Source organism: Musa acuminata, chromosome BXJ2-4 (assembly GCF_036884655.1).
Source record: "Musa acuminata AAA Group cultivar baxijiao chromosome BXJ2-4, Cavendish_Baxijiao_AAA, whole genome shotgun sequence".
Classification (NCBI taxonomy): Eukaryota; Viridiplantae; Streptophyta; class Magnoliopsida; order Zingiberales; family Musaceae; genus Musa; species Musa acuminata.
In genome coordinates, this window is record NC_088341.1 from 17,227,212 (window position 1) to 17,239,944 (window position 12,733).

The 12,733-nt window shown below is 34.7% G+C and overlaps 1 protein-coding gene across 3 annotated transcripts in view; it reads right to left on the minus strand.

Moving 5' to 3' along the window:
* Window positions 1-1,673: 1,673 nt before the first annotated feature.
* LOC135610091 (uncharacterized) overlaps window positions 1,674-12,733 on the minus strand; it is a 51,565-nt gene continuing 40,505 nt past the window's right edge. Inside the window, exons 7-16 of one of the 3 annotated variants that reach the window (XM_065104110.1) lie at window positions 11,325-11,386; window positions 9,923-9,991; window positions 7,772-7,877; window positions 7,340-7,410; window positions 6,486-6,586; window positions 4,770-4,865; window positions 3,135-3,202; window positions 2,048-2,093; window positions 1,866-1,959; window positions 1,674-1,725 (exon numbers count right to left, since the gene is read on the minus strand). In XM_065104110.1, coding sequence (XP_064960182.1) covers window positions 1,879-1,959; window positions 2,048-2,093; window positions 3,135-3,202; window positions 4,770-4,865; window positions 6,486-6,586; window positions 7,340-7,410; window positions 7,772-7,877; window positions 9,923-9,991; window positions 11,325-11,386 — 700 coding nt within the window. In that variant the 3' untranslated portion in view covers window positions 1,674-1,725; window positions 1,866-1,878. Of the gene's footprint in view, window positions 1,960-2,047; window positions 2,094-2,625; window positions 2,683-3,134; window positions 3,203-4,769; window positions 4,866-6,485; window positions 6,587-7,339; window positions 7,411-7,771; window positions 7,878-9,922; window positions 9,992-11,324; window positions 11,387-12,733 lie in introns of those variants that run through there. The other 2 variants (XM_065104109.1, XM_065104111.1) reach the window with 2 other exon arrangements.

Sequence of the window (12,733 nt, forward strand, 5' to 3'; positions counted from 1 at the left end):
CATTGGCTATAACAGCTCTAAAGGCCATTGGATCAGACTCCAAATGATCATATTTCCTTACCAAACCAACTTTTATTCGCTCCCGTCTCTGTTAGAACCGGATGTTTCGGTTAAAGCTGAACCAGATTCCAGAATCCTACAGCAAACAAGTAGTTGAAAAAGATATTGACTGAGGGGTCATAATCCTCTCCACATATCCAACGCCAGTGTGCATCCGTAAATACCTAAGACAGCAAGTCTTTCACTCAATGACGATCTTTTTATGTGTTAATTTCCAGTAGAATACTATCATTTTCCAAGTAATCAGCAACTTGCATGAGCTACCCACCATCCCATTGTTTCTTACTGACATCTCCTGTTAAGCTTCCTTTGAATTATCCTTGTTTTCAAATTTTGCACACATTCTTACCTATGCATTTCCCATCTCGGCATCTGAATCCACACCCGTCCTCAGTGTGGAGCATATGGTTTTAGCATGCAAACAACCACTTTGATGCAGCTGAAAAAAACGGTTGGCGAGCTTCAGTGCTTCCTCCATTCTCAATTTAGCTCACCACTAACAACACGTACGAACAAGCATTCCAACTTTCCATGTAGTAAAATAATTTGCAATTGCACTGGTCATACGCCTATATTTGACACAAAGGTTTGCGATTGCAATTCGAACAATAATAATTAATACCTGAGAAATATATAACAAGGTATCTCAGCCCGTGATTACTTCTCTAAACTGAGGGTTCTGAACGAGACCTCACATGATTGCTGTCAATCATGTATTGAATACTTTATTAGCATTCATTATGTTCTCAATTTTTTTACAAATGATAAGTGACGAATAGAGATATTGATCTTAGAACTTAATGCTGATTTATCATATAAGATTTTTACCAACTAGATTTGCTATCACTTTCAAATATCAGATAGATTTTGAACACTCAATCTTTTGTTACTACATTTGATATATAGATCAATGTTGTAAGTGTCATTTCTCCAAACTTACATATGTTAAAATTTAAGCATTGCCCACTAAGATAGGTGTTCGGCTTTAAGAATTTCATGTAGCATTTGAGTTCCTCATTGCAAAAGCACAAATTAAGAACACCTACTAAGGCTGCTCCATTTAGAAACGAGTTCAAATTAAGAAATTTCAACCATGCAAATGGTATTCTGAAATAATTTTTTAATTTTCGAAGGTGTCAGCTAGCTTAGTTAGCAAAAACTTTAATACTATATCACAAGTTCTGGATTCGAACCTTGCCTTCGTCACTTATGCTTAAAAACAAAAAAATTACTCTTTCTGTAAAGCTTGCAATATTATCTACCTTCCCAAGTTCAGTTAACAACTTGACAAGCTCAGCAAGTACAACGCGATCTAACATTTAGACCCATTTCAATATAGGCATAAGTATAATCGATTAATATATGCAAAAAAAAAACATCATGATGCAGGACATAAATCTCATAATATTTAAGCTCAGTGATTTCACAAAATAAATGCTAATTGAAAACATACCTTGATCCATCTATAGATACCAAAACCCCCTTGAAAATCAGATTACATGTTTTTTATTTCTCTCCCTACTCTCTCATACTTTGATGGGAGATGGAGCCCGCTTTGCGCTAACGATGAATGCGGAGGGGTTCGCATGAACATGAGGAATTTTCTATGACCATTTTAATTTTATGCTGAACTGCAGCACGCATGTACTTGCCTTATTACTAGGTCTGCATGTATAATATTGAAAGTTGCATCTCATCAACAGTCCAAGACGATCAAAACACATTACATTGACGGCTACTAACATTTAAAAGAAGGAAAGAAAAACTTCTAACAGCAAATATTAGTGAGAAAAGTGAAACTGTACTCTAAAACTTCTCTCAGGATACTTCATGGTAATACTTGTTAAGAAGCCTCTCAGAAAATTCTCCAAAAGTGAGAGTTCCATGAGGCAGGATCAACTGCATGTAAGGGACAATGGGGAACGAAAAGAATGAATAAATGCATGATATCATTTCACTAATTTGCTTTTTTTTCCTTAAAACATACCTCTTGGTGATATGGAACCGCACCCGAAAACATAAGCTTCTCATCCCTAACAAAGGAAAAAAGATAGGACATCAAAAATAATTTTATAGTAATATACGAATGGCAGACTTCACTTGGTGAACAAAGGATCTTTATAAAACTAATGTAAGACTACATAACTCCTAATTAGAGAGTCAACACCCATGATAACCGAAAACTCGAAGAGAATGAAGTTTATTCTGGTCACTGAGTGCACACAGCATATATGCTATAAATATTATTAGAAAACTCCATGGAAAAATTATGAAGGGAAGTTGTTGCTTTTGCAGAACATGAGATATTAATCTCACAGAGAAACATATCTAGAACTCTCAAATAATGCACAATAACCATCTTAGACCTTCATATGAAACTCAATTAATGACTAAAACTATCAAACAGAAGATACATGCACAATCGATTCAGTCTATGCTAAGCAAAAATAGAGAAAGTTATATATATATATATATATATATATATAAGAGAGAGAGAGAGAGAGAGAGAGGAGAAGAAGAAAGGTCAATAAGAAACTAGTAACTCTGAAATTGAGCTAAGCCTTGCCTTTGAAAATATTATCTATGTGAGGACTAGGAAGTCATTTTCACACAGCACCAGCCCTGTGGAAACCAGTAAGAGAAATTTAAGATAAGATGGCTTAACTTATATGCCTATTGTGTTTGTTCAACAAATACAAAAAGCCCCTCTTTTAAGAGAATTTAAAATCACCTATGCATACAAGCTCCTTATTTCTTGAACAAGCATCATGGAATATCCATGGAGCCATTTCAAACTATCTTCAATAAGTATAAACATTCTATGAACATAAGCAACAGACTGGCCACATGCATCACAGATTATGCAAGCAAACGATCCAGATCACTGAGAGGCAGCAGATAGAAAAGTAGGTGGTATTTTCACAATCTCTTCATCCAAATAAAATATATATCTCACCACCTTACCTAAATCCGCCATGTTAAATTCATTCCTTCAAGAAATACAATGGAAAAAAATCTTCTCATTATAACATTTCTTTGACTTCATATGAATAAAACATATAAAGCTAACTTACCAATCAGGTTGCATGAACAATGCAAAAGTTGAACGCTCCACTCCAGAAGCCTTTTCACTGTTAGGTGCCTATCAAATAAAACAAAGGGTATAAGATTGCAAACAAGGAATATGTTTGCCTCCATCTAAGAAAGACAAACAGATGGCTGTTCAGAAGAGTAGAAAATTTTTCTCTAAAACTGAATCAAGAAGTTAGTGCTGCAAATGTCGAGGCAAGACACGTAATTGTGGGCTATAGAGCATCTGTGCAGATTTAAAACAGTGATTTAAAATGGGCTATAGAGCATCTATACACGTAATTGTAAACGATAAAAACAGTGATTTAAAAAGTGCTAGGCGCCAAGGTCCAAAAATACCCGAGGCGCTAGGTGCTCGCCCGAGCGAAACGAGACGCTAAAATATAAAAATATAAAATATAATTAATAAATATAATTATTTAAATAAAAATATGATATTAAATTAAAAAATCTTATAAAATCACAATATCAAATTAACAAAAAAATCTTAAAATTCAAAACAATAACAATAATTTTAAATAAATAAAAATTAGCAATATTAAAATTAAAATAATATATTATTAATCTAATAAATAAAAAATATTGTTACTAGTATACAGTTAATAGTATACTATCGAGTCGATGTGAGAAGAGGTAGCAGCGAACAGCGAGAGCAGAAGCAGGAGAGGTGAGCGACGATAGTGATAACGACAGCGGTAGGAGCGAGAAGCGAGGCAGCGGGAGCAGGAGCGACGCCCAACGACAATGGTAGCGATAGCGATAGCGACGAGCAATGACAGCGACAACGGGAGCGATGAGCGACGATAGTGGTAGCGGTAGCAGCGATCAGCTGCAGCAGAGTAGCAGCGAGCAGCGGCAGCGATAATAGCGAGCAGCGGGAGCAATAGTGACAAGCAAGATTAGGGTTGGGGAAGTCGCGAGAGGGATGTTGGGAGGCTGATATCGGTGCTTTAGTTGGTTCAATCAAACCAACTGAAGCACCGAAAACTGAACCAAACGTAAAACACTGGTTTGGTCACCTGGTTTAACCCGAGTGCTCGCCCGAAATGCCCAGCGCTGAATATTTAACAAACAGAAGTACAAAGACAGAGCTGAGTATTTAATACAGCACATCAAATATTATATATAGAGCAAAGAGCAATAGCATTGAAAAGAAAAAATTAATCAACTATTTATGGTTGGCTATATATATTTTTTCATACCATTGAGGTCTGTATAGGGCAAATAAATGAAATAACCTTTCAAAATGAGTGTTACACTAACATGTTGACATAGAACAATGGTATATAAATCTAAAAAACAAGATGCATTGATGCAGATAATAATATTGTAAGTTACATGATACAAAAAAAATCAATTAGCTAAGTATGACATTTCAATGATTGTAGTTTGCAGGATGGAAAATGGAAGAAAAAACAACAAAATAGCAGACTGATAATTTAGTTAACAGAGAAACTAATCTTTCTGCTTCTCAGAAAGAAAAAATCTATTATACATACACGTAATGTATACACACAAAGATAAAAGCTTTTCATATTTAATCAATTGCATAATAAATAAATATATTATGCTTCTTTCTAAAACACAAATTCACAAGCACCAGCTGATGATTGAAGCACCTGTACACAATGTGGAGTAGCACAGAGATAACCACCACCTAGTATTTCAGTGGTTTCACCAATTTGATATGCTATTTCATCTTCTCCGAATACAACCTAAAGCATAAAAAATTATAGCCTCAATAATCTACATAAAAAAATCATTGTTATGAGTACAGAAAATCTAGTCTCAAAACATGACTCTTCCATAGCCATCACAGAAGCCTAAATTCTAATCATTTGTAATGATCAATGTGAAACAATCATATGCTGATGCAAACACATGCATCTACATATTTCCAAAAATATAAATATGCACACAACATTTATGTATTGATGAATAATGCTTATACCCTGCTAGTAGAATATACAGCAACAAACAGTCAATTAACTTTGTAGTTAAAGCTTTTCTAGTTCAATCAAATGTCTTAAAGGTTAAAAATGGTTTTTATTGTATGGGATTACCAATAACCAGCCATTGCAGACTGGCACATAAATAAAAACATCTGTTGGCCATAGCTACCTATTTCAAACCATTTTAAAATTAGTCCCTGACTTTAGTGGGCTTCTTAACATCCTAGCCCTGGCCAATTTATGTCCAAAGCTATACACCCATAACACTGATATTGGTGCATAAAAATGGATGCAAATATACCATCAATTATGGTTATATGAAACATTGCCTGTGTACAGATTGCAGGAGCCAAAACTAAGTCCAGTTTGACTGAACAGAAATAAAATCCAAGCCAAAGTAGTGAAAAATTGAGTTTGCTTTTCATTTATGCATAAAGTTGGTACAAGATGATTGGTTCTCAAGAACACAGTGTTTTACTCAAAACTTACATATCAAAACCAAGGATTGTAATATCAATGTGCATGCAAACACCATGTATATCCATGCTGGAGAAGCAAATACATGGCTAGGTCACTTTTGGGATGTACCCGCTGATACAAGAGAGTACTGAATGGCACGATACAAATTGTGTCAGAAACATATTGCATGTTTCCACATGAATACCTTTGATTGAAATCAATGTTGTGGATGCCTCAACCATGCAGCATACATAGCAATGTTAGTCTCACTGACAATCAAACCTTGACCCAAGCAGGTTGAAGATATAGGTAAAAGCTATGACGGTAACTAACATAGACTACAGTCATTCGTAGACAATATCATGATTAGATAATGCACAATTTTCGGAGTGACTTCGGCATTCAGATCATAATCATCAACATAAATTATTTATTGGGTACTAGCTAATGTGAGATCATCTTATTTAATTATATTGTTGGTGTTTGTTGAGTTAAATATTTATTAATTAGTATTTTATTGCTTCTTTATTAGCAAAACAATCTCGACAACTGTTACTGAATCTTTCCTTCATCTATGACCACTTGGTTGAAACTCCAGCACCTACGGATCTATGTTTCTTAAGAAGTATTCAGATGCTATATATGGTGTGTGTGTGTGAGGTGCACTGAAGAAATTTATCTTCAATTTCCAGGTATGATTCTTACTTTTTGTTTCTCTACTCTCATCTAAAAATTCATAAATAAAATATCAACGAGTTACCCCAGAATAAAAATAAATGAGCATGAAGAGTCTCTTTAGTAATAAAATAGTCAATGAATAACTTGCAGTAATGTGGCATGATAACAAAAACAGAAACTTTTAATAGAACAGTGTAATGGTGTTATCATGCTTCATATTTGAAGAGTAAAGAAAACAAGAATTACTTTGACAATCTGATCATTTCTTGTTTTAACATAAAGGCCAGCAGCACTATCAGGAGAAGATATCTTGACACCATTTCTGGTAAACATGCCACAGGTAAGGCCTACAATGATGAATAATAGTTGTAAGATTTCAGAAATATAGAAAACATTCTTGAGCTTTTTATTTGACAAAATGTGTAAATTTATGCGAGCATACAAACCCATTGACAAACTTCAATTAAATAATAACGTGGAGAAAACAAAGCAGATGATAGGTGGCATTCAATGGCTTGAAGTAAAAACTACATTAGTATAATAGACAAATATTCTATTAGGCAACAAGGTTCTAAGATAAATTTCAGAAAATGTAATTTGATCATGCCCAGCTTATGGACAGGAGTATGCAAGTTAATAAGCTAATGGACAGAATAGTTATTATCTACTATTGTATCTGACAGATCATAAACCTAGCTAAATGGAGATGACAAATGAAAATTGATGGAATTTTACTGTACAATTTTACTTAATTTTACATAAATTAAGTAAGTATATAATGATGAGTATAAATTTGTAGCATAAATTAAGTATATAATGATGAGTTTTTTCTTCAGATAATTCTTCTAGTTAGGTATCTAGTCATTAATTTTCATTAGTCATCTCCATTCAGCTAGGTTTTAAAATTCCATCTGTACAGTAATATATTATATACTTAATTTATGCTACAGATAAGAGACATTTTATAGCAAAAAACATCTTTACAAATGCAGTTTCAACCTTATATGCCATCAATGAATGAACCAATGTCAGGATTCTAAATCTTCATTATGATGATTATGACAAAAAAAAATAAAAATTTGCTGGCTCAGTTCTCTCACCTGTGAGTGAACCATGGTCAGTATGCCATCCACACCATGATGATATGGAGTTATTATTATCTCCATGGTGACTGTAAGACAATAGGGAAAACCACAGTGACTACAAGAGCAGGGAAAAGTTCTCTATTTTCACTACATATTACCATAAGACACTTAACATTTAAAATCTTCAGAAATATTAATCCATGGTGTTATCTAGATTCGAGACTCTAGAGCAAAGTGAAGCTTAAATTTCAATGGTTTATAAACGTGTGAAGTGCATCTAAATTCACACAGGATCTGTAGATTCTATACGTGTACAATCAGTACATAAAACAAAAGGAACATAACCAGATGTACCAAATTCAAAGACAAAAAACAAGAAAGACCTATGATAAAGTAGTGAAGGTTTTCTTATAGCATAAATGGAATTTCAGTTAGAGTAACCATTACCTGAGTTCCTTAGGGAAGTAATATAACAAACGACCTTTATGGCACCTAGAATGCTTGAGTATCTGCTCAAGGCTTCCATTCTCATGGTCTTTCATCTCTCTGGATACTGATCATTGTATGAAAATAATTAGAACTACTATAAATATCAATTTTATTTAGATTCAATCAGCTACAACCCTTATATTTACATGACAGTGATCAGAATAATAAAGGATGTTATTGCTAATTGAGAGAAAAAAAATTAATGCCTGAATCAAGTAAATACATGTGAATACATCATTACCAACATGTTCTTGGTTGAAGAAACAGATGAGAACATGCAACATTCACAAAGAAAGCAAACACGTAGATATTTTTCTAACCTTTTCCGATGTTCACTGTGGTAGAACCTAAGTCAAGGAGACCAAGGACTTTCAGTTTCACACCCTTGTGCCCACATGCAATGCTACCCCAACCCTAATGTTCTAAGAACACAAGTTCCTGACTGGTACAAAAGCAAATATATATATATAAAAAGGAAGTTTGGTGCCCTTATACATAACACAATGACGAAAAAAGATCCATGTAACAGTTGGGACATTATGGACAAATTTGATACCCTTCTAGACGATATCCATGCAAAAAAGCAAATAGTCTTTGAGCAATATGCAAGAATATTTTAATTCAGAATCCTATATAAAAAGATCAATAAGACTGGGATCTAGGTCTATGTCCTGGTAATTGATCCTTTATGACAATTAAAGAATCTTTCAGGGTAGTAAGACAAACTTGTGATCTAAAGAAGCTCAATGTGATCCTAAATACAACAAAGGATCTCCACTTAATCAAGAATTAGTGATTTTTCTTTGCTTTCAGAAATGAGAACAAAAACTTGAAAAGAAGCCCAACTTTTCTCAGAAGAATGTTCAAATATAGTTTCTAAGAGAATATAACATGGGTCATTAAAAAATGACCAAGCATATGTAATCATCTATCTACTTTGAAATATGAATGGACTAATATACAAGCAGCTATTAAATTAAAAGAAACAGACGAATAGCATGAACTGATTACAGATTGGAAGACGTACTTATTCTGATTAAAAAGATCATTTCAAGAGAAAAGTGTTTAGAACATGAGGATCCCAAAAGGTTCTATTTTGCAATCAATCTCTTCCTCTCTACAGTGATTTCACTATTTTGTATCTGTTTTCCTCACTATATGGGTTGACACGGGAGTGCCTAATTTACTACGATCAGCTCATGTGAACCTTGCTGATGCTATGATATTCTCTACAGCCCAAAATATTGTCTCATAACTTTTAACTCAGCCCACTCAAATATGACAGCTCATGAGCATATTCCTTAAACAAATTTAAAATTGGTTCAATGTGCTTTCTTTCATGACCAAAGAATGTATTAAAAAAGTTAGTTACCAGCTATAAAACACTTAATTTCATAATTTCCTATGCATGAATGATTGTTTCATGCATTAATACTTATTTTGGTGTTTTAGGGTTAGAAAGAAGTTTAGAAACTGATGATATTGGCAGAAGCTCTCTTGGAGTTCTCTCTTAAACTCTGTATCTCTTGGATGCTTCCTTGAGTGATGAGTCTTTTGTTTTCAGTTCTATATTCTTGTTTATTATCCTTGGGGTGGTGAACTTTCTATATCCCTTTGTGATTTTAAACTTGATGGTGAGCTATTTTTTGATTTTATTAAAGTATTATCATGAGTTCGTTCCTTTTCTATCCCAAAAACTTATTCCGGCAAATACAACTATACTATTAGATTTCTTTCAAAATTCATTCTGCATTACCCCCCATATCATGGGCTAGTTGGTAAGTATGGTTATGAAGGTTGGATTTGGCTTAGATTTTAAACATGTTCCAACTTATTCAGTACTTACTGAGTGCATGTTTGATCTCACCTAAACATGACCAACTGCCAACCTTGGCATCAAATCAAAGAATTCTATATTATTTTGTACAAGAGATAATACCATGATTTTCAGGACAGCTATAAGTGTAATATATCTTAGTAATTTAGTATCACATTCGTAGCACTAGTTCATAAACAAGATAGCCCCAAAAGGGGTACCAATCCACAAGCAATGTAACTTTAAAGAATAAACTGAGATCAACTGAAAAAACATGAACAAGCTGAACATACCATATTGATCACAATGATATGCTAGCATCAGCCCAACCTCCATCATCAGCATTCCAAGAGCTTTAAAGGCTACAGTACAACAACAAATTGCTCTATTATGAACAACATCAGCTAAAATTAAGAAACCCAGTGCAATGTTTATAAAAAAATAATAATAAACTACAAGAAGCCAAATCCATATTACAAATCAAAGTTTTTAATTTTGGGTCCTGGACCCATACCGGTCCAGGAAGCTGCACTGAGTTTCGGAAAAGCTTGAAGAAGATTAAGAAATAAAAAAGAGTTTCTACCCAGTACAAGCCCTATACCGAGCGACACAAGCCCTTTACAAAGTGTTCCGGACTGTTAACGTTGATGTATGTGCCGATTGACTGTCAGACCAATATTGTTATTGGTCCAAAATAACACAACATAACAATAATAACAATATAACAATATAACTTCAAAATCATAAGTTGGGGAGTCAATGAAGAAAACAACACTGATGTGCAGTATTTGTTCGTAGCCATCTCTTGCAGCATATTAGTTAAAAATATAAGAAGCATGTCAAGGGCAACAAATGAGAAAATTTATACGAAATCAATGACACACATCTCAAGGGGAGAGAAACAAACAACACATCATATACCCACCTAGTCAATCATCAAGAGATAAACAAATAGAAAATCTCATAAAATGTGTCCACAATATATCACAGGAATATCCAACAAGTATCAAATTGTTTAACAATTACACTATAGATGATCTATTTTACAGTTCAGAGCATATTGCTACTTTGTGAAAATAAATTTTATCCATGTAGAAAGGTTGCACATGACTGGGGAAGAATGACTTGTAACTTTCAAATGTTTCAGTTGATGTCTTAAAATGCATAAGCATGAGCATGGAGTCACCAGCCTAATTCACACCTGGATGAAGATAAAAGGAAGGGCAAAGCAAACAACTAGTCTATGGCCAACTTAATTTGCACCCAAATGCTTCTTTGTGATGATTTCAGAGGCAGAAGAAAGTCCCTATTTGCTACAAAATCATACATAAAGTGACTTTGGCCCACAAGGGTAAATTTTCTTCCTAAACAACTTTATATTACTGCAGATTTTATGATTTAAAAGGCTTATTCATGTCCATATTTTCTGTATGTTCCCGAAACAAAGAAATTAGACATAACCATATCTTACTAGAAACTACAATCTGTAGAAAGAACATGTCCTTCAAAAACTGGCAGAGATAATTATGACTTCCATAAAGTTTTCAAGAACAAAGTGAATATTGCATACAGTGGAAGAGAATCCATAATCACATTAAAGAAATCAATCAAGTAAAATCAAAATAATTAAACAAGAGTCCTAATTATAATAGGACTTTCTTCAAATTCAGGCACAGTGAAGTGGTGCATACATACCTTCTTCAAGTTCAGGCAATGAAGTAGCTGGCCATTTATTTGGCCGACAATATGAAGGGTACCTACATAACAGGATTATAATCGTTTACTGATGCCACATTGGAGTAGTTGAATGTATGTGCATCTTTCAAGAGAAAAAATAATTCATGTAAAAAAACAGAGCTGCCCTAGTAGTGTAGAACATACAAGCATAATTCCTATATGTTATATGGAATTATCAAGCTAGACAATATTTCCTACAATGCATTTTCTTCTTTCCATAAACTTGTATGCCTATACAAAATAAGATATTTGAACTATGGCATCTCTAAGCAAAAAAAAAAAAAACCTATTTCTTAATCTAGTTGGATACAGCAAGAGATAAATGAAAACAAAACTGGAAGATATTTATTTAAAAAATGGATAGTTATTAGTTTTGTAACTCATAATTAAGTCACTGAGCAGCAATTGGTTTTGGACACCAGCCATGACAATCCCTGGCCCAGCATTGGCACGAATCTGGTGCATTAGCAATTAGAAATCATAATCAAGGTTTACAATACAGTATGGATTTACTAGTCTTATAAGTTACACTGGCAGTATGCCTGGTACTGTGTCTGTACTAGGCTGTCACGGACTTAGCTGGTTTTGCCTAAGTCGTGCGGCACCTTTGCGTGTCCATCCGCAAAGGTCAGCCTCCCCAAAGCCTCCCACGGTCCCTTAGGACCCACAAAAGAGAGAACGGGTTAGAGAAAACGCCTCATTTGGGATCCACAAGCAAACATTCCAGGAAACACTTCATAGACAATGCAAATTACAAACAGACTTTACAAGCTCTGAACAGTTGCACAACAAAGGGTAAAATGGTCTATTATAGACCGAAAATCAATTACACGTGTCTTCATGACACAACCTTTATTTACAAGCCTAAAGCGGCCACCAACCTAACTAAAATGGGACTATTAAGCCTTCGGTCATCCCTCTACATGCTGTACAAAGCATGAACATACCAAAAGACACGGACATACATAAGCATTACATCAAACATCCTGGTTAGAAGTTTGTCCGTGACATTCTCCCCCACTCATTCTCCCCCACTTATTCCTTCGACGTCCTCGTCGAAGCCTTTGTCGACACTGCAACTCCTCACCTTTGTTGAGTCTTCAATCTTCTGCTCCAGCTGCAATGCGCCTCTTGGCTCCCAGCTGCTCTCCGCTGCTGTTTTTGAGTAGTCGAACCTTTAATCCGCCATGCTGCTTCAACTCGCCAATGACTCTGACTCTAGTGTGGGGTTGGCTGAGTTGTGTTAATCCCTGTTGGTTCCTGCGGATCCTCCAGATGAAGGAAAAGACCATCCTTACTGCGTCAGTCTCTCAAATGCCTCATGCTGCTTGAACTGGGTGGATGCTTGTTGGAGCTTTAACGAGCAT